Raw genomic sequence first — 21,138 nt, forward strand, 5'->3', positions numbered from 1 at the left:
AGCCAAGCTTGTAGATGTGTATATTATTTAGTATAAACAACAAAACAACCTTTTTCTATCAGTATTAGTGCCACTAGGCTGCAAGGGATCTGCTGCATTATCAACAGCAATCCCCTGCTGTCAAAAACAACAAATCACAAGAATTTCTTTCATACGCTAATTAAGTTCCAAAAGCCCCTTCTCTCTTCCCTCCCTCCAAACATTCCAGCGTTTTACTGTAAAATACAATTCCTCACAATTTCAAGAATCCTCCTCCAACTTCACGTTTAAGTTTATGGACTGTTTATCTCCACTTATTTCTATTCTGTCACTGGCCTATAGCTTGAAGACTCCTTTTTGTCTCAGCATTTTCTCTTCTTCTATTCACTTCACCACTGACTCAACCTAGTTCTATGTGGCCAGTCACTGTCCATAAGCACAAATGCACACTAGTCCCTTCTCAGAAAATAGGTTCTGCAGACCTCTATAATCCTAGCAAGCCTTTCTGCACAACTTTTCTAATTTCATTTCTTTCTTCAGCAAGGGGTGACTAAGAACTGAAAATAGCCCTGCATGCTAAGTTCCATCAATGCTTTTTACAATAGCATTAGTAGCCTCCCTACTTACACAGCTGCTGATGAATTGCACGCTATTTGCTTTTACTGCAGTTGCAGAACTGTCCCTTCTATACCCCACTGTAGTCAATTGCTACCTTCTGAGGAACTAAACAACAAAGCGCCAATATCAAAGATGTGGAGAGAGATGAACAAGAGCATTTTGTAAAGATCTGTCACACCACAGCGTAGAAAAGCTATAATTCCTTGCAAGATCGTTTTGTATTTGGTATTTCAGGACTGGGACTAAGTATATGCAGTTCAACAAAAATGGAAGTCACAGTCTGCATTAAAAAAAAAATCAGCTAAACCTACATTAATAGAAAATGTCCAAGCCAGCTAAACCCCAGAGTACAAATATATAGGTTTAAATGCCATCAATTTAAGTTGCCTTTCACAGGACGCAGAGAGCACTGGAGTAGCGCAAGATAAATTTTAGACCTCAATTACAACAACCTAACAGGATTAAGAGAAAAAACATCTATAAACATATTTTAATGCACAAATTCCTTATTGTTGTTTCTAGTTGACAAATATCTATTTCATAGCAAAACAACATCATAGGAACAGCTGGATGGCAGTTTTAAGCTCAAATGAACCAGCATCACATGCTGACAAGTCATCTCTCTGATTGCTTTTGAATGGCAGCACATGCAGATTTATTCTCTGCCATAAATTAGAACAATTATTTCTCTGTAGTTCACTTTTTATTTCAGACAGTGAGCCCTTTCACACTTTTTTTAAAGGATATCTTCCCTTTCCTTGATGATAAGCTCATTCTGTTCCTCTAGCTGTCTGATTTTCTTCTCAAATGACTCCTGTTCAGCTTTCAGCCGTTCTTCTGTCACCTCCTTTTCTTCACTCACCCTGAAAAGAATTTGAGAGAAATAAAATATATTCCCATAAACACAATCCCTGACTTCCAGATCCTTTGCTTTCCAGGTAAAGGCATCTTCCCCAGCCATATAGAGCTCAATTTCTCATAATGTTTATTCTATCATATTATACTGAAAGTTGCATATAGGTACCCAAGAAATTAATTTTTTTCAAAGATACTGGTCTCAACAGAGTGCATGCACATTAATGGGAAGCACAGAACTACAAAGTAAGGTTCTGAACCCACAATGAGATCTGTGCAGACTGATTTTCTGCAGATGTAATGAAGACACATTGGGATCCATACAAGCCTAGGGCATGTACATAGAAAACTCAAATGGGAAAGCTTAGATACTGAGACAGAAAGGAAATCGAAAAATCTCTTTTCTTTCTCAATCTATAAGCTAATTCTTCTTTCACATTTACTGGTCAAATATAAGTTCAAGAAAGGAACCATTTTTCTTGTTAGTTTTTCTCCAAATGAAAGAGCTTGCCTTCTTCTGGGGATCTTAAAATATCAAGCCACAGGAGTAAATTCTCCTTTCTGCCTGGGCCATGGCACCCTGTATGTTGCTGCTCAGTGTAAATAATTAGATCTAGATTAAAAGATTACAATGTGAGAAATTTTTACTATGATCATTTATTCTGCATCTCAAGGGGAGTTGTAAAAACAGTTGTTCTGTTATCACATAGGCAAAATGACCATTATGCATTGATAATCCTGTAACTATGTTAAAAACATGGCTTAGAAATCACAGTTCTTATGAAAGCTTTACCAAAATATTAAGAAACAAGCTTAAGCTAATAAATATTATTGCTCTGGACTTAAGCAGTTTCAGTTGCCAAAGGCTCTTAAAGTCTTTTACAATGGCAACTGCTACCAATGCAAACGGCATGAGATCAAACAGTAAAACTTTGAGAAAACTTCAAATTTTAACATTCTTTAAGATAAACAATCCTATAGATACACACACACATAGAAGCCATTCAGGGTCTAAGCCACCATTTGTCATCATCCTTCCTTTCTTAAGAGGACATAAAATTGTTTTTATATTCCAACAGAAAAGCCATAAATACTACAATTAGGTCACCCCTCTAGGGTGAGCTACAAACAGGCAGCGTTCCCCAGCTCTAAGCTCGACCTACAGCCTTTCCCACAACATCTCTAACAGACTACAAGAATTCGTAAATTATTAATAATACCGAAACGTGCACCTTTTCTCTACAAACCTAGAGGCTGAAAAATAACATACAGAATATATCAAATTCCATAAATTAGGACAGTCTGATAGCTTGGAACAAGTTGTTAAGCATAAAGTTTCTAGGTTAAAAAAGACACGGATTTAGCATCAAAACATTCCATTATTCATACGCTCAGGGCCTTATTTACAACCCTATGCCCTAACATTCTGAGGCTCCCTTCTCTCCCCTCAAAGACTTAAAAGGTGTTTGTACACATCAGATAATAAACAATGAAGAGAAACAGCTGTATTAACTCTGCATCCATCTCATCCATATAATCCTGTAACGTGAGCAGGCAACAAGTTTTTGAGAGCTACCAACCATAAATCCTTGCTCCCCAGCACAGTCACAGGTATGGTACATATGCCACAGGCTGCAGACCCAGGCTTTTCCATTTACCGATAACCAGTTTGTTTCCTCTGAATCAAGAGTACTCAGCTAGAGTCTAGAGCATATGACCTACCTTCATGTAAACAGTGAAAGTGTAAGAATGTGTATTTTTTCTTAAAGTAAGGAGTAGTAGAGAATACAGAATAAAAGCTATCAATCAGAAAAAAACACAATGAAGGTAAATGAAATACATGAAGGAAACAAGAACAGAAAAAAAGATTAGAAGAGAAACAGTGGGCAAGTATTGTCTCCACGACACAATAGGGAAGGATGCTTGTTTACTAACTGGAAGACAGATGCTGCATTAGAAGAAGGCTAAGAACAAATGAAACACCGGGCAATGCTGGCAACAAGGAGCATTAAAATCAAACAATAATACAGGAAAATTTGATAAAGAAAGAAAGAACTATGCTGTAGGGTAACTGCACTAAAACAGGTTTCATCCACTTCTAGATTCTGTGATTTGCTGCTTGTATCTGTCTGCATCACATTCACATGCTCTGTTTGCATTTAACACAGATCACAGCAAGCTGACATACTCACAGACACATGAATATATTGTGCCACATATCTTATGCAGTAAATGACTGAGAACAGTAAGTGATCTTAGAAGAAACGTGGCAATATGTGTTTATGTATCACAAAGAAGAAGACAGCTCATAAAGAGCAGGCAAGATATAGAAGACAGTTACTCACAGGAGGTGGCAAGAGGAAGTTAGAGAAAAGGAATACAAGAATGTCATCAGATTATGCTGGATTTATGTCATATCCTATACATAGCTCAGTGAGATTTTTTTTATATCCTTATTTCTTTGCCTTCTGGCAGTAAAGAACAGAAGATTTTTCGCACAACCAGGAAGGACTTCACTGCTGCCAAACAGAAACATTTCAAGGCTCACAATGCTCCTAAAAAGGATTTTCACCTGTTTTTCCTCTGTTCATGGTCAAAGAAAGGAAGAAGGCGCTCCAGCTACAAAGGGCACAACCACTCCACTGAGCAACATATTAACGTTCAGCTTGACTGGCATTGTTTGCAGGTGTAAATAAAGACTGACAACTGAGTAGGAAGATGACATATCAGTAGAACTATTCCTGCTGTAAAATGCCTACAATATTTCTTTGTATATAATTTACATTCGCCTAACTTGTGGGATAGGACACACACATCTTTGTTCAATATTTGTTTTAAATTCAACACTCCCAAGCTTATGAAATTCTAGATGCATCTAAATAAAGATCTTCATTTTGCAGGATCCTCTGTAGAAAATAAATAGATAGATAGATAGATAGATAGATAGATAGATAGATAGATAGATAGAAGTGATGTAGATATACTGACCAACCCTCCTAAGACATCAGCCTTAGGGTTCAAATTAACTTTTTATTCACCAGTTCCAGTTATGATGTGCTCCTGTGTTTATTGCTGCTACTGTCTCATCTTAAGGAGCAACTGATCAAAAACTCTGCTGATGAAACTGACTCACTCCTCTGAGGAAACAGGACTGATACCCTCCAGGTGGAATGTTTAAAGCAACGTGCAGGCCAACAGCACTAAGTTTTATTTGTCTAATGAAAACTGTCATGCACAGGGAAGAGTCAGAACAATACTAACATCAATGCCACACTACAGACCAAGCATAAAAGTAACTCCTCTTGACTAAAAGAGCCCACAACCTTTGAAAAAGAAAACAAAAGAAGCATTGACAAAGCAAATTGAAAGTAGTATTTTACACTTTTTAAAATCTGAATGCAGCGAGAATGGTAGCTGAGCAAGTTAAGACAGAGAAGACAAACCAAAAAGCATTGCCACGGGAAGCCTCACTGATCAGTCACATAGTTGTTGGGAGCATTTACCTTTTGGGAACATTTGCTTGAAACTAGTCTGCTAACAAGCTAGCAAAGATTAAAACATTTTGGTGACCATTCTTGAAAACCACAAGTTTTAAATTCCAAGAAAAACATAGCATCTGCAGTAGGCATGGTGACAGGAGAAAAAAAACAGACCAAGGACCAAGATAAGTGCATCGGACAGAGCCCAACAAAAACACGAACCACAAAATGCAATTGGATATTCCAAGTGAAAGATGTGTACCAAAAAGATAAAACAAATTTAATGCCAGGCTCCATCACAACATGCCTCTGGCAGAAATGGGCAACAGTGACATTTAGTATCAGCACTGCAGGAAGACAGAATGGCAGCAATTTTGTCTTAAGGGCACTGTTCGCAAATGTGATACATTTTACTCAAGTGTCACAAGCAGTCTGTATAAATTTAGAAAATAACAAAAAAAAAAACCCTCCAACAATCCCATAATTGAAATCGGTGCACAATGGATAAATTTTATTATATGCAGCTTGCAAAATAATACAAAACCTGATCTCACAGCATGAATTTATAGCTACAAATGACTTTTTAAGTACAAAAGGTAAGCGTGATTGGTGATGCAATAATTCTAGGCATGCTTTACCTATCAACGAGAAGTAATTTTCATTCAAGCTTAGGGATATCTCATTTGCAGTCTCACTGCCTGACTAATTAAGAGAACTCCAGCAGAATATTGTCTCTTAAAGTAACACACTCACACGCACATAAATAAAAAGATTGATATTGAAGTTAAAGCCAGGTAACAATTTGGTTAAATATGAAATAAATATAGGCGAACTCAGGAGAGAAGGTAGCTCAAGTGGTCAAGTGCTGTGCATTTCTAAAATGGACTCCCACATGCAAGCTGCCTTTCAAAGATTCTAAGTGCTGGAAGAACATTTTAATCAGAGGTATACGGTAGAAAAATTAGATTTTACTGTATTCCTTTGTAATGGTTTCCCATTCTGTACCCAAATTAGCCTTCTGTTTTAATTCCCACTTTCAGCTTTTGTACAAAATTTCCGTGTTAGCAGGTCAGTTTCATCTTAGTATTAGGTAAAAAAAGTCCACATAACGCAATTCTAGTGGACAAGATTTGTGTTCCAGACTGCCACCACTCTACAAAGAGTTTAGGAATCCAGTGCCTTGGGAAGGATGAAGCATTTCTCTGTGAGGTACAAAGGGCTGTCTAAAAACTGTTTATCTAGCTGCTAAGTACAAGTCATTCTGGACATGCCACTGGTCTTTGCCAGAAAGACACTCATCTGAGAGCAAAAAACTATACGTAGTATCTCTGAAAAGAATCACAGAATCATAGAATGGCCTGGGTTGAAAAGGAACACAATGATCATCAAGTTTCAACCCCCCTGCTATGTGCAAGGTCACCAACCACCAAACCAGGCTGCCCAGAGCCACATCCAGCCTGGCCTTGAATGCCTCCAGGGATGGGGCATCCACAGCCTCCTTGGGCACCCTGTTCCAGTGCATCACCACCCTCTGAGTGAAAAACTTCCTCCTAATATCTCACCTAAACCTCCCCTGTACCAGTTTAAAACCATTCCCCCTTCTCCTATCACTATACGCTCTTATAAACAGCCATTCCCCTTCCTGCTTATATGCTCCCTTCAAGTACTGGAAGGCCACAATGAGGTCTCCCTGGAGCCTTCTCTTCTCCAAGCTAAACAAGCTCAGCTACCTCAACCTTTCCTCATTGGAGAGGAGCTCCAGCCCCCTCATCATCTTAGTGGCCCTCCTCCACACCAACTCCAAGAGCTCCACGTCCTTCCTGTGCTGGGGGCCCCAGGCCTGGATGCAGTACTGCAGATGGGGCCTCACAAGAGCTGGGGAGGGACACCACCCTCTCCCTGCTGGCCACCTCTTTTTTAATGCAGACCAGAACACTGTTGGCCTTCCAAGCTACAAGTGCACACTGCTGGCTCATGTCCAGCTTCTCATCCACCAGGACTCCCAAGTCCTTCTCCACAGGGCTGATCTCAAGAAGATCTTCCTCCAGTTCGTATAAATACCTGGGGCTGCCCCAACCCAAGTGCAGCACCCTGCAAAAGGGAAATCACTTCCCCTCTTTTGGGGATAAGGACATTACCTTTCTACCTAAGCTGCTTTCATAGACTTGTTTGCAAGAATTACAAGGAATCATAGAATCATAAAGGTTGGAAAAGGCCTCCAAGACCATCTAGGGCCCATTCCAGTGCCTGACCACTCTTTCAGAGAGGAATTTTTTTTCTAACATCTGACCTGCATCTCCCTTGGCGCAACTTGAATCCTTGTCCTAAAACTTTAAATAAGACAAACAAAGTAGTTAGATACAAATTTTCAATACTAAAAGCAAAAAAAAAAAAAAAAAACCAAAACTACGATAACCATTCTATGTCTTATAGTCATTGCTATGTTCATTAAAAAGAAAACTGTATGTGAGCTGCACTTTTAAATGTTAAAGACAGAACTATGATGCAGATAATAGCAGGAGTCAGAAAGTCAAAGTTCTGTAGCTATGTGTCAGTTAAGAGTAAGGTAAGCACTTGCAAGAACACATACATTTTCTCTGCAAATAAAGTTATGATCATTTTCATTCAGACAAATGCTGGGACCTCTTAAAATCTGCCCATAGTTTTTAAAATGTATGTAACCATTCTCAGTATGGTCTTTAGCAAGTTCTTAATGCTCAACAGTCAACTGGATAGATCCCAAGAGAGCTCGCACTCCCTCTTGGAAGAGGCTAATGTGTCCTGACACCGGTACAGAGTATGAGGGTAAGAACCTTTCAGTGTCTTCACTGTGTCACTACTCATTTCATTACATAAGCTGATGACTGCTTTAGGAGTAGCCTACAGGAACAAAAGCTGAGATAAAGTCTTTTTTTTTCTTTTTGCCTCTTAAAAGGATTCTGCTTGTAGGGAGAGTTAAAATTTGCTCTTACTGTGTGCCTAACACTTTCACCACCATGCCAGCAGCACCTTGCTAAAAACAAGAAGGTACCACACTGGTTGGTTTTGAAAATCATAGGAAATCCTTGAGTGTGATCACCCATTTCCTCACAGAGTTCTTCAGCATTCATGGGCATGACTCTACAAATCTACAATATTACAAGGTCAAGTTCAAGATGTTGCACTTGGGTCAGAGCAATCCCAGGTATGAGTGGAGACTGAGAGAAGAATTCATTGAGAGCAGTCCCATGGAGAAAGACTTGCAGACTCTGGACATGAGCCAGCAGTGTGCACATGCAGCCCAGAAGGCCAACTGTGTACTGTGCTGCATCAACAGAGGGATTGCCAGCAGGGTGAGGAAGGTGGCTGTCCCCGTTCTCTGCCCCCATGAGGGCCCACCTGGAGTACTTAATCCAGGCCTGGGGCCCCCCAGGCACAACTGTTTAGAAGGACTGATACTGACAGGACAAGGGGAAATGGCTTTAATCTAAATGAGAGGACATTTAGATTAGATGTTAGGGAAGAAGTTTTTTTTTGTTCAGAGAGCAGTGAGGCACTGGCATGGGCTGCCCAGAGAAGCTGCAGATGTCCCATCCCTGGAGGTGTTCAAGGCCATGTTGGATGCGGCCCTGGGCAGCCTGATCAGAAGGTGACAACCGTACCCACAGCAGAGGGTTGTAACTGAATGGTCTTAAAGGTCACCTACAACCCAAGACTTTCCATGATTCTCTGATATTCCAGTTTTGTTTTTTTTGTTTGTTTGTTTGTTGGTTTTTTTTTTAAGTTTGCATCCAGTTTGCCCTTCTCTTTTCATTTTAAGAGGGAAGATAAACCTGATATGTTCAAAGGAAAAATAATGGCTAGATTTACAGGTGGTATCACAGAGCAAAACCTAAGATTATTCTAAACAAGACAGAAGGATTAGAAAAGAGACAGCTGTGTCCTTCCATTCAACACTGTCTCAAAATTCAATTTCATCAAGTCTCTAACAGCTAATGTGATGTCAACCACTGGAATTCCCAACAGAGCATAAGTCAAGCAGAGTAACTCAGTTTTTCAAAGGACAGTATAATAATAACAATAACAATAATAATTAAAAAAGAGGTGGCCAGCAGGGAGGGGGAGGTGACTGTCCCCCTCAGCTCTTGTGAGGCCCCATCTGCAGTACTGCATCCAGGCCTGGGGCCCCCAGCACAGGAAGGACGTGGAGCTCTTGGAGTTGGTGTGGAGGAGGGCCACTAAGATGATGAGGGGGCTGGAGCTCCTCTCCAATGAGGAAAGGTTGAGGTAGCTGAGCTTGTTTAGCTTGGAGAAGAGAAGGCTCCAGGGAGACCTCATTGTGGCCTTCCAGTACTTGAAGGGAGCATATAAGCAGGAAGGGGAATGGCTGTTTATAAGAGCGTATAGTGATAGGAGAAGGGGGAATGGTTTTAAACTGGTACAGGGGAGGTTTAGGTTAGATATTAGGAGGAAGTTTTTCACTCAGAGGGTGGTGATGCACTGGAACAGGGTGCCCAAGGAGGCTGTGGATGCCCCATCCCTGGAGGCATTCAAGGCCAGGCTGGATGTGGCTCTGGGCAGCCTGGTTTGGTGGTTGGTGACCTTGCACATAGCAGGGGGGTTGAAACTTGATGATTATTGTAGTCCTTTTCAACCTTGGACATTCTATGATTCTATGATAATACAGCCAGCATCACAATTTACTCACACGAAGACAAAGTCTCACACTTCAGCATATAAGCTGATGCATTTTCTCAGTGTTCAAAAGTGCAGAGGGAATGAGAGTTGGAGGAAAAGAAGGGAAAATAGGAAAAGTACATCAGCTTTCCTTCAGCAGCTGCAAAAGTCAGGTGAATGACCACTACTCTGAACTGCTAACACAAGACATGATTGAACTTCAAATACCAGAAGTCAGTCATATTTTGCCACTGGTTTCCATGCAGACAGAATTTTGCAGGCAGTTGTTGACCAATCTATTTTTTCTACCATCCGGCCATAACCATGCAGCAAGTAGTTTCAACCTACATAACTCTCATTCACAAACAGCAGCAAAACAAGAAGTTGTTAAGTATGGTTCTGGTCAAGTGAGATCTTTAGTCTTCTAGTTATTTACAACAGGACAGTCTTCCTGGAAAATTTTCAGCATTCTGCTGGTTCCTTTTCTTCTTTAAAATAGCAGAGAATATTCTACTGCATGTAAAAACTCTCCATCATTGCACAACTCAAGATGAAAATTATGGAGAGTTTTTAAAAAGTGACGAGGTGAGCGGAATTAAAGTTCAACATCCCTATTACTCTGCAAAGGACTTTTAATTACATCCAATAAAAATATGATTAGGTTTAAAAATAAAAGAGAACTAAGTATAAAATAATAGTGTTCCACTAATTTTACTTTTCAAAATTAATGTTGCTGCACCTTCTATTTTTCTTCGAAGAAATGTCAGGCAGAAATATCAAACTGTCCTTGGGGAAAAATCACAGCATCTGAGATTTAAGAAGAATCCCATGCTCAAATGAATTAGTGTACGAGTATTCACTAGGGAGCAGTGTATTACAAGGAACAATGAAGTAAAAGACTTTTTTAAATATTAGAATATATCTCTATATATCAACAGTGGCAACAGTGTCCGAATAGCTCCAACATCTGACAATTTGTAACCAGGCTTCTCAGCAATCTACTCTTTTTGACAGCCTTAACTAGACACTTTCTAACACATGAGGTAGGATAAAATAGCGTTGCAAGCATGAAGAACTTCAGAAATTACTGAAATATTGTATAGCAAGGAATCCTACATGGGCACAAATTATTAGTGGGCAAAATGGTCTAGTGGATGAGGATAATCAGAGAGAAAATACTCTTAGCTGCACCAGAGACTTATTGCATGACCTTGAAAAAGTAACTTAATTTCTCTACCCAAGTTTTCCTTTATGAAAAGAAAAAGGACAGTAATGCTTGCCAATTATTGCACATATAAAATTTATGATGAAAAGTATTTCATTAATACCTAAGAACTTGCACTTCGTTATAGCAAAATTTTGCAGCTAAGCTCTGAGCATGGACACTAACTTTTAGCCCAGAGGACTTGAGATGATCTCACAAAGTTTCCTCCTCTGGTATCATAATATAGCCTGCCACAGTTCCCAGTGCTCCTCAGTATTTACAGGCATAACGTAAGAAGCAGATTCCCAGAGATTCTAAAGCATAAGGGACAGAGGAGAGGAAAAATAACTCCTCTCTCCTCCTCAAATTTATCTTTGACATCATTTGTCTCCATGAATGCAACCAGCACAGGAATGAAATTCAAAAACTTTTCATTCAAGCTGAGAAACTTCCACCACTACAGCTTCTCTTTTCAAAGAATAAGGAGAACATGAAGAAATTAAAGTAAAATTTTGCCAAATTAAGTTGGCAAAAAAGCTAAAACCACAGTGGACTCTATTGCTCTACACATGCTAACATGAGTACATATAGATCAGCATTTTTTAGTCACAGGATCAGCAATCCACCTTTAATGTGGAGTTCCTTATACATGTTTACTCCTGACAAACAAGCATTACAGATTTTCATATCAATGATGTTCTTACTTCCAGAAGACAATATTTATAAGAATTTGTAACATTTGTAAACATATGTAACATTTCCGAAGTATAGGTTACAAGCAGCAAACAGAACTCTAATCCTGTGACTGTATTTATATGGATGAACTACTTCAGGTCACAAAACTTTGGCTTCTGCTTTCATTATGTTTAGGATATTTTGGGCCGGGAAACAAGGAAAAACTGATCAGGCTGCTTCACTATTCATATCTCTTGCAGGAATAAAAATTACTTTATGCAAATATTCGGTTCCATAATGCAGTTCTACATTACTTGATGTTAATTAGAAGAATGACTCTCCTTAAACATAATGCATTTTCAGGTGACGCTTATTCTCACCTGGCAAGTTCTTTAATTAAGTTTGCAATGCGTCTCTTGTCCTCAGGACATAAATCCTTTAAAGAAGCACTCTTCATTCCTCCTTCATTAGTGACCTGAAAATTGAAAGCCACATTTTAGAAAGTACTCTTTAAAGAGAACAAGTATTTCATAAGACATTAAAAGCATTTCAAGACCTAATAATTAGAAGCTGAAGGTAGACAAATTCCAACTGGAAATAAAGTGCATACTTTTATCTGTAAGTACAGTTCAGTGGAGTAAATTACCAAAATTGTGGAGAATTCTAAGAGACTTGAAACTTGTAAAATGCAGGATACTTTCTTCAACACTAAACATGTTGAGTAAAGTTTCAAGACCTACACTACTCACTGATCTGTAGAAGATAAAATGCAATAGACTCTCATGACTTAGAAATCTAGCGCAGCAATATCCAAACCCAGGTTCAAACTTTATTTTATTGGAATCCTGAAATACAGTGTAGGAAAAAAAACATTCCAATTTAGCATCAGTGAGCAAAACATGCCAAACAGCAAAAAATTTGTGCAATATGTTGTTAATGTAAGTCCTTATTTCATACAATCTTTTAGTACATCAAAAAGTACACAGCCCTTTTTATGCCGTTATCATTTGTTTTTAGTTATTTATGTGCTACCTTCTCAACTTACCATTCCTTCTCAGAAGAAATCTTTACCATATTCCAGTACTTCAGTTCTTTTAATGCACTCATTTATTGCTGTTGAAAACTGCAGCATTTGTTATCAATGTCCACCAGAGGGCATATTGTTGTATGTCTGTGCAATAATCCTTTCCAGTGCCTGGTTACTGCTATTACTACCTATTTCGGGCGTTTCCAAGTGGGAAAAAAATCTTTAGTCAAAATTGCTTTTATTCTCCAGAAACTTCTGTCAGTTCTCCACTGCTAGCAATAAGCACAAAATAACAAGCCCAAGATGACAGCAGTAATAATAGCTGTGCTGTTCTGCCCAAGATTTTGGCAAGTTTAAATATTTCTACTTAGTCTTACTTGTTTATTTTCAGTCCAGTCTTTTACAAACCTCCCTGAGCACATGCAGTGCTTAACATGAAGGTTACCAAACGCTTTGCAGCTTGGCCAAGTTAGCACAATACAGCACAGAACAACCTCTGAACACAGAAAGCAAACTCTGGACTTATCTCCCCTCATTAGCAGTAATAGCAGCTGACCTACACTCATCAGAGAGGAAGTGCCCCTTTCCACTCTTAGCTAATTGCTTCTTGAACAGTGGTTTAAAACAAAGGACTATGCAGCTTTCCAAAGAGGTGATGATTTTATGGTCTTGTTATATCCACCTGACCCTGCAAGTACACTCTCATGTAATTTCAAGATATTTTCATAGAAAAAACAGAGTTTCACAAAACAAATCACATCTTGGTGCTTTTCAAGTGGATTCCAGTTTCTTTCCCAAGCATATACCGTTTACTGTCACACAAAGAAAGCCTTTAACATAACCGAATTTAAGTTCAACTAAATGTATAGTTAAAGGATGTTGCAAATGTCTGAAGATGATTTTTATTCTTTTTTAGTTGACTACTGGTAGAATCTTTAAAGAAAAAGTTATTTTTCATTCAAAAAATGTCCTAAGTTTGATTGCTTTAAAAAAGGAGATTTTAACAGAATGTCCCTCAAGCTATTCCCCACATACATATTTTCAGACAAATAGACAAACGTGGAAAAATTGAAAAAATCAGTCTGTGCTTTTTAGTATCATCCATAGGTATGGATAGATGGCAGACAAAAAATTCTCAAGGCAGGCTTGTACCATAATACTTGTCATAGAATGGCTTATGTTGGAAGGAGCCTTAAAGCCCATCAAGTTCCAAACCCCTGCCATGGGCACAGCTGCCACCTATCAACCAGATCAGGCTGCCCAGGTCCCAGGATGGGGCACCCACAGCTTCTCTGGGTGACCTGTTCCAGTGCCTCACCACCCTCTGAATAAAGAATTCCTTAACATCTAACCTAAATTTCTCCTCTTCTAGTTTAAAGCCATTCCTCTTTGTCCTATTGCTATCAGATCATGTAAAAAGTCAGTCCCTCCCCAGCTTGTAAGCTCTCCTCAAGTACCGAAAGGCCACAATGAGGCTTCTCTGGAGCCTCCTCTTCTCCAGGCTGAACAAGCCCAGCTCCCTCAGCCTGTTTTCACACGAGATGTGCTCCAGCCCTCTGAGCACCTTCACGGCCCTCCTCTGGACTCTTCCAGCAGCTCCGCATCCCTCCTGTGCAGGGGACCCCAGACACGGTTTCAGTACTCCAGATAGGCCTGTACAGCAGCAGAGTAGAGAGGGACAATCACTTCCCAAGGCCTGCTGGCTTCACTTCTCAAAATGAAACTGTGAAATTAACCACAGCAACAGCTCTGCCATAATCATAAAAACAAGATGACAAATGAGACAGATTCCAAGACTTTAAAGACTCCTTTTTCAATATGTCTGCCCTTTCTACACATCTACATAATTTCATAACTCCATATTTTGTAGAGAAAATATACTACATAAGAAGAAGATTCTCTCACTTTATAAACCACACTTCGGAAGAGGACAACCTGCATGATGGAAGTAGACAAATTCTGTCAAGCAGGAAGCAGGAAGATGGAAAATTATGATCAAGAATATTTAACAACGGATTGATGCAAACTACCAAAAAAACTCCAGAGCTAACAAGACCTTCCTGAAGACTTCTTTAAAACTCTCAACCTATTATGTTTAGTCAAGTCCACCAAGAAGAAGAAAATGTAAGAAAGCTATTTCTGCTAAGATTCAAATTAGACTGAAATTCAAGCCATTCTCTTCAATAGACAATCCTGGTAAATTGTAATAGTGAGCTACCTACCAATACAAAATGCAAAGTACGTCAAAATTAAGTGATTAAATCTCTCTAAACATACATATAACCCTACATACACCTGGAAGAAAATTACTTGTTTTAGTCATGAAAACTCCTTGTGAATATACTTTGAGAAACCTTACTCTTCTGTAACGAGTAAAAGTATTTGTTCTGTTTGTTTCAAGCAATTCAGAGTTTATCTTCAAAGTACAAAGTTTCCATGAGGAATTTAAATGACATGAGAAAAAGCAGGTTAAAAAAGAGTAGAGGATTTGAACCTATTGTACTGTCACTGTTGTAAAGGTACATATGAATCACAAATGGAGATTTGGTGCATTACACATTGTGTATAAAGAACAAAAAGAATGCCTCCTCCAACAAGTTTCACCAGGAAAACTGAGTAATATTTCTCTAAACAATAAGTAGTGCTAGCAACACAAAATACAAAAAAGTAGATTTTAAAGTGAGCTATGAAGACATCTATGTGGCTTGCAAATGCTTACAACAAAATGCATCTACATAAAGACTCTGCATAATGGCAGCTATTTGTGAAATTCCTCCACATGCCACTTAACAACAACATCATTTGCAAACTGGAGGTACATACCAGCCTTCTAAAAGCAAGTACTGATAGGAAGAATGATAAACTGATAAACTGTGAGGAGACCAGGAGCAGACCTAAAAATGAATACTAGCATGTCATGAGGTGGAAAATAGAGCTGCTTAGGGATTCAAAGATCAATGACATTGTCAAACTATCAAGAACAGTGTGATCTATCTTCATGTTGAACATACATGTGAGGCACACAGCATTTAGGCAGCACACAGATGACAGACAACTTCACCTAGATGCAAAATAATGTTTAATGCATGTTAATAAAGCAGTGAACTAGAAGCAGTCAAAAGTTTTAGATACTGCCTGGAAGTACAAAGATACCTCACATTAATAACTTAGAAAGTTACTTCAGATGACTACCAAGCAAGAAACTTAACAGTATTTAAATGGCTTTCATAGTCAATATACTGTCCAAATCTTGTTAGAAAAATGGCATTGCTCAATAATTTTCCATATATCAGAAGATACCTTAGAATATAAAATAAATTTCCAAGGAAAACCCCGCTGCTTTGAAACTTGTCAGCTTTTAGCTATGGGAAAAGTGTCTACTGTCACAGGAGTCGATGAGACAGTTCACTGCAGCAATCAAAGATATTACCAACTCACTAAATTACTCCTATTACTCTGACATGTTTAAACTTTTATTGTCAAAAACGGAAAGCAATTTTACTTCGTTACATGAGCAGCCACAACAATGGGTCTCTGAAAAAAATATTATAGGTGTTGCTTCTAAAAGTTAAAATGGGTCCAATGGAACTAGTCCAGTGAAACTAGTCAGTCTATTCAGACTGAAATACTACTTGTGTGTTTGGCAAGTAACATATAGATTAGTTGCTACTCAAAGCTGCTCCCTCCCTCTGCACATCCATTTTAAGTTCATTTTACATAGTACTGGTTGCATACCACTTACACAAATTAGCACACTCAGCTTTTGTTCTTCTTTAGATAGCAAGCCACCCAAGTGGAAAAGTAATTTTTGCCAGCAGGTGACAGTGCAAGTGGGCAAAAAATTAAAGTCTGCAAGAACAATAGCTCTCTAAAACCATTCAGAAGTTTTCAGTCTAAAGATTTTCTGACATTTTTCCACTACATGCACTCAGCACAGCAAGAAAAATTTGCCTTTACTGACCTGATGTCCTGTCAGATCTCCTGTGCTTCTAGCAGGATCCATGGAAACAGAAGAAACAGCTACAGGCACCTTCAGCTCAGTTTCACCTTTATGACATTTTGGTAAATACCTTGTTCTTAAATTTCCTTTTGTAGACAATCCTGTAGATGAAAGACAAACAGAATACAGATTATGAAGCCAAAAGAGACCCTTCTTTAGCAGCTATTTTTGAGAAGAATGAAAATTTTGGTATTTGTTTGCAGTTTCCCCCAGCATCTCACTCCACACAAAATTTTGTCATGATGAGTATATTAGCAGAAAAAAAGGAAATGCATGGCTCTGAACAGCAACCAGTCACATGGATATAGAAGCAAATTCTGAAACATGCTCTTTTTCTTCTAAAATTCAATGCAAAAATTTATGTTTAAGATGCAAAAACATAAAACCAACTCATGCTTTGACATTCAAAGACAAATGGGAACCAAAGGGAAGTAGCACCGTTAAAATTTCTGTGATAAAATACACATTTTTTTCTGTTATTCAACCTGCCTACTAATTGCTCAGGCTAACTCTTCCTCTCAGGATCACACATATGAGTGAGGCAACACTGCATTGCACACTCTACAGATCTTGCCATACATGGAACTAGTTCGCTCCTACTGATGGTTACAACAATAGAGCAGTGAACATCCTCATGGTGCAATTATAAAGTGTCAGCACGGACCCTAAAACCTCCCGAGACCACATGAAAGCCAGCAGCCTGAAAGATCAAGTCTTGATTGTTCAGAAGTGCAAAAAATTTTGAACAAAAAAATACTGAATTTACACTAGCAAACCGATAACTTTTCTTTGGGTAATGAATTTCAGAACTGAGACTAAATTAATAAGCTTTAACATCTCTGTGCTTGGGCACAAGAGAAAACAATGTTTCTGACATTGTCCTCACAAACACCAGAGAGGAAGCATATTACACAAAGTCATCATTTCCAGCATTTTGGATCACTGCTTTTTTTCCTAGGACACATTGTATAACATCATCTAGCTTGAACTATGCTATTTAAAAAACACACAGGCTGCTTCAAAAGTAATGCCTCCTATTTACTTCCATGGAAATTGCAACAGATATAAGGCGTACAATAACACTATTTGATAGTGCAAATTCTCATCTACAGAACACTATTTGTCAACATAGTCACCACCATTATCTCTACATTTTTTTCCAGCAATGAACAAGAGTCTGTATGCCATGCCTGCAAACATTTGCACCAGTGGACTTGACACACTGTCACTGCCACTGCTTCTGAAATGTACCACCCACTGCCTCACTATGTTCATATCCACTGTTTGGACTCCATGAATGTTCAACAATCATCAGTGAATGTCAGTGGGTGACATTTTTTCCACAGGAAGGAATTCAATGACACACCTTTGCCACATGTGCACTTCTGTGTCAGATGACATTTTGTCAGACTGCCCCTCTTCTGCCACCTGTCACACAACAACAAAATTTAACAGAATCCTGGTGCAAAGGTTCAGTCTCTACTGCCATACCACCACCACCTGCCTCTGTCATCACAGGCCAAAATAATAAAATCAGAGGCATTTCTTTCAGAGCAGACCTCTTATATTCAGAGGTTTTTAATAAAACATCCCTGCCCTGTATTTCTTTTGAAGAGTAACCATGCCACTCTAAGCCCAGAAAATAGGATCAATACAAGTTTTTAACTCTCGAACACCTGTTGTACATATACTCAGTTTTACTAGAGTTGATCAACTGCAGTCATGTTTTCAGGACTTGGTGTCACAGCAAAAGCTGTCTTCATATTTTAAAAGAATTTAAAAATTCTTTAAAAGGGAGACACTTATCTATTTTTGAGGGATGTACACAAGTATGCACTGTGTAAGTTAAGGTCAGGAGAAGTAATCACAAAACAGTTTCAATTTTTCTTTACACAATGAATCTTCATTCAGTCTTCATTTGTGACCACAAAATGTTGGAGTTCAAGACCCTTAGGGTGTCAAAGAGAGCACTCAGCAAGCTTGTTGCTCTAGACTTCAGGAGAGCAGACTTCGAACTCTTCAGGGAACTGCTTGGCAGGGTAACATGGGATAGAGCTCTGGGGGAAAGAGGGATCCAAGAAAGCTGGTCAGTATCTAAGGACCATCTTCTCCAAGCAAAGAAGCAGTGCATCCTGAGAAAAAGGAAGGCAGGCAAGAATGCCAGGACTCTTCCATGGATCAGCAAGGAGCTCTTGGACTTACTCAAGCACAAAAAGAAAGTCTATACAGAGTGGAAGGAGGAACAGGTTATATGGGAGGACTAGAAAGAAGTCGTCTGAGCATACAGGGATCAGATTAGGAAAGCTAAAACTCAGACAGAATTAAATCCAGCCAGGGACATCAAGGGGAACAAGAAGAAATTCTACAGGTGTAGCAGTGATAAAAGGAAAGCCAGGGAAGATGCAGGCCCTCTCCAGAAAGAAATACAGACCTTGTAACAAGGGATACAAAGAAAGCTGAGGCGCTCAATGACTTCTTTGCCTCAGTCTTCACCAGTAAGGGCTCTAGCAACACTGCCCAAGCTGCAGAAAGCAAAGGTAAGAACTGGGGGAAGGAAGATCTGCCTGCTCTAAGTGAAGATCATGTTTGAGACCATCTAAAGAACCTGAAGGTGCAGGAGTCCATGGGACTCAATGAGATCCATCCACAGGTTCTGAGGGAATTGGCAGAAGAAGTTGCCAAGCCACTGTCTATCATATTTGAAAGGCCATGGCAGTCCAGTAAAGATCCCACTGCTTGGAAAAGGAGAAGCATAACCCCCGTTTTCAAGAAGGGAGAAAGAAGATCCAGAGAACTACAAGCCTGCAAGTCTCACTTCTATGCCAGGCAAGATCACAGAGCAGATCCTCCTGAAGGCCCTTCTAAGGCATATGGGAAAGAAAGATGAGCTGATTGGTGAAAACCAAGAATGGCTCCACCAAAGGCAAGTTGTGCCTAACAAACTCAGTGGCCTTTTATCACAGAGTTACAGTGTCAGTAGATAAAGGAAGAGAAACTGATGTCATCTACATGGACTCATGCGAAGTGTTTGGCATTGTCCTGCATGACTCCCTGGTCACCAAATTGGAGAAAAATGGATTTGATGGATGGACTACTGGCTGGATAAGGAATTGGCTGGATGGTCGCACTCAGAGAGCTGCAGTCAATGGCACAATGTCCAAGTGGAGACTGGTGACAAATGGCATTCCTCAGGGACTGGTGCTGGGACCGGTACTATTAAACATCTTGGTAAGTAATGCAGACAGTGGGATTGAGTGCACACTCACCAAGTTTGCAGACAACACCAAGCTGAGTGGTGCAGTTGACACACTAGAGGGAAGGGGTGCCATCCAGCGGGACCTGGACAGGCTGGAGAGGTTGGCCCATACCAACCTCATGAAGTTCAACAAGGGCAAGTGTAACATCCTGCACCTGGGTTGGAGCAGTCTCAAGCACAGATACAGGTTGAGCAGAGAATGGCTTGAGAGCAGTCCTGAGGAGAAGGATTTGGGGGTGTCGACTGATGAAAGACTCAACATGAGCAGGCTATGTGCACTTGCAGCCCAGAAGACCAACTGTATTCTGTGCTGTATCAAAAGAAGCTTAACCAGCTGGTTGAGGGAGGTGATTCTGCCTCTCTGCTCTGCTCTCATGAGACCCCACATGGAGTACTGCATCCAGTTCTGCAGCCCCCAACACAAGAACACAGAGCTGGGGCTCTTCAGCCTGGAGAAGAGAAGGTTCCAAGGAGACATTATAGCCTTCCAGTAACTGAAGGGGAAGGACTTTTTATAAGAGCATGTAGCAACAGGATGAGGGGAAATGGTTTTAAATGGAAAAAGGGTAGATTTTGACTACATATGAGAAGAAATTCTTTACTCTGAGGGTGAGACATTGGAACAGGTGGCCCAGCAAGGCTGTGGATGCCCCCTTCCTGATGGCGTTCAAGGCCAGGCTGGATGGGGCTTTGAGCAACCTGGTCTAGCGGGAGGTGTCCCTGCCTACAGCAGGATGTTGGAACTAGGTGATCTTAAAGGTCCCTTTCAATGCAAATCATTCCATGATTCTATGATTCATTTTAACTGTTCTCTTCAAAATTTAAAAAAGATCTGAGAATCTCTAATGCTTCAACACCCCTTGAAGACCATATTAAAAATTCAGCTTACCTTATACATTGAAAACACTATCATGTACTTGCAGTATAAAAAACTCCCCTGAAGCTGTTTATCTTATACCACGTGCTTATCTAAGCAGAAGAGCATAAATCCTCTGCTATAATCCTGTATGTCTCATTACAAGTTAAATTATTTGTGATGACTCTGTGCCTTACACACTTATGTACACAAACCACATACCTGGAAAAACACTGTGAAGTTTACCATTCATGGGAAAATAAAAACTTTGTTTACAGCTATTATAAGGTCATACCTGAAATATATACCATTGGCTGCTCTTCATCAGATACTGCATGTAGCTTTGTTAAAGGTAATAAATACAAAAGATAGCCAACTATAGCAACAAGTAGTTTGCCTTTAATTTTAACAGGCGGTTGATAAGAAAGCAAATCAGCAAAACTTTGAGTACACCAGAAGGAAGCAAAACTCAATTAGGAAGGAAAAAAGAAATAAGAACACACACTGATTGCTAGAAGTGCTACTTCTCCTTC

The 21,138-nt window shown here is 39.5% G+C and overlaps 1 protein-coding gene across 7 annotated transcripts in view; it reads right to left on the reverse strand.

Annotated features, from left to right (window-relative positions):
- Positions 1–21,138, reverse strand: part of KIAA1328 — a 181,711-nt gene that overhangs the window by 157,118 nt on the left and 3,455 nt on the right. For 3 of the 7 annotated variants that reach the window (XM_015277296.4, XM_015277303.4, NM_001031404.1), the window contains 4 exon segments: positions 20,901–20,936; positions 16,455–16,594; positions 11,847–11,941; positions 1,345–1,460 (listed from right to left, as the gene is read on the reverse strand). In XM_015277296.4, the coding sequence (XP_015132782.2) occupies positions 1,345–1,460; positions 11,847–11,941; positions 16,455–16,594; positions 20,901–20,936 (387 nt within the window). 7 annotated transcript variants of the gene reach the window in all.

Source organism: Gallus gallus, chromosome Z (genome assembly GCF_016699485.2).
Source record: "Gallus gallus isolate bGalGal1 chromosome Z, bGalGal1.mat.broiler.GRCg7b, whole genome shotgun sequence".
NCBI lineage: Eukaryota > Metazoa > Chordata > Aves > Galliformes > Phasianidae > Gallus > Gallus gallus.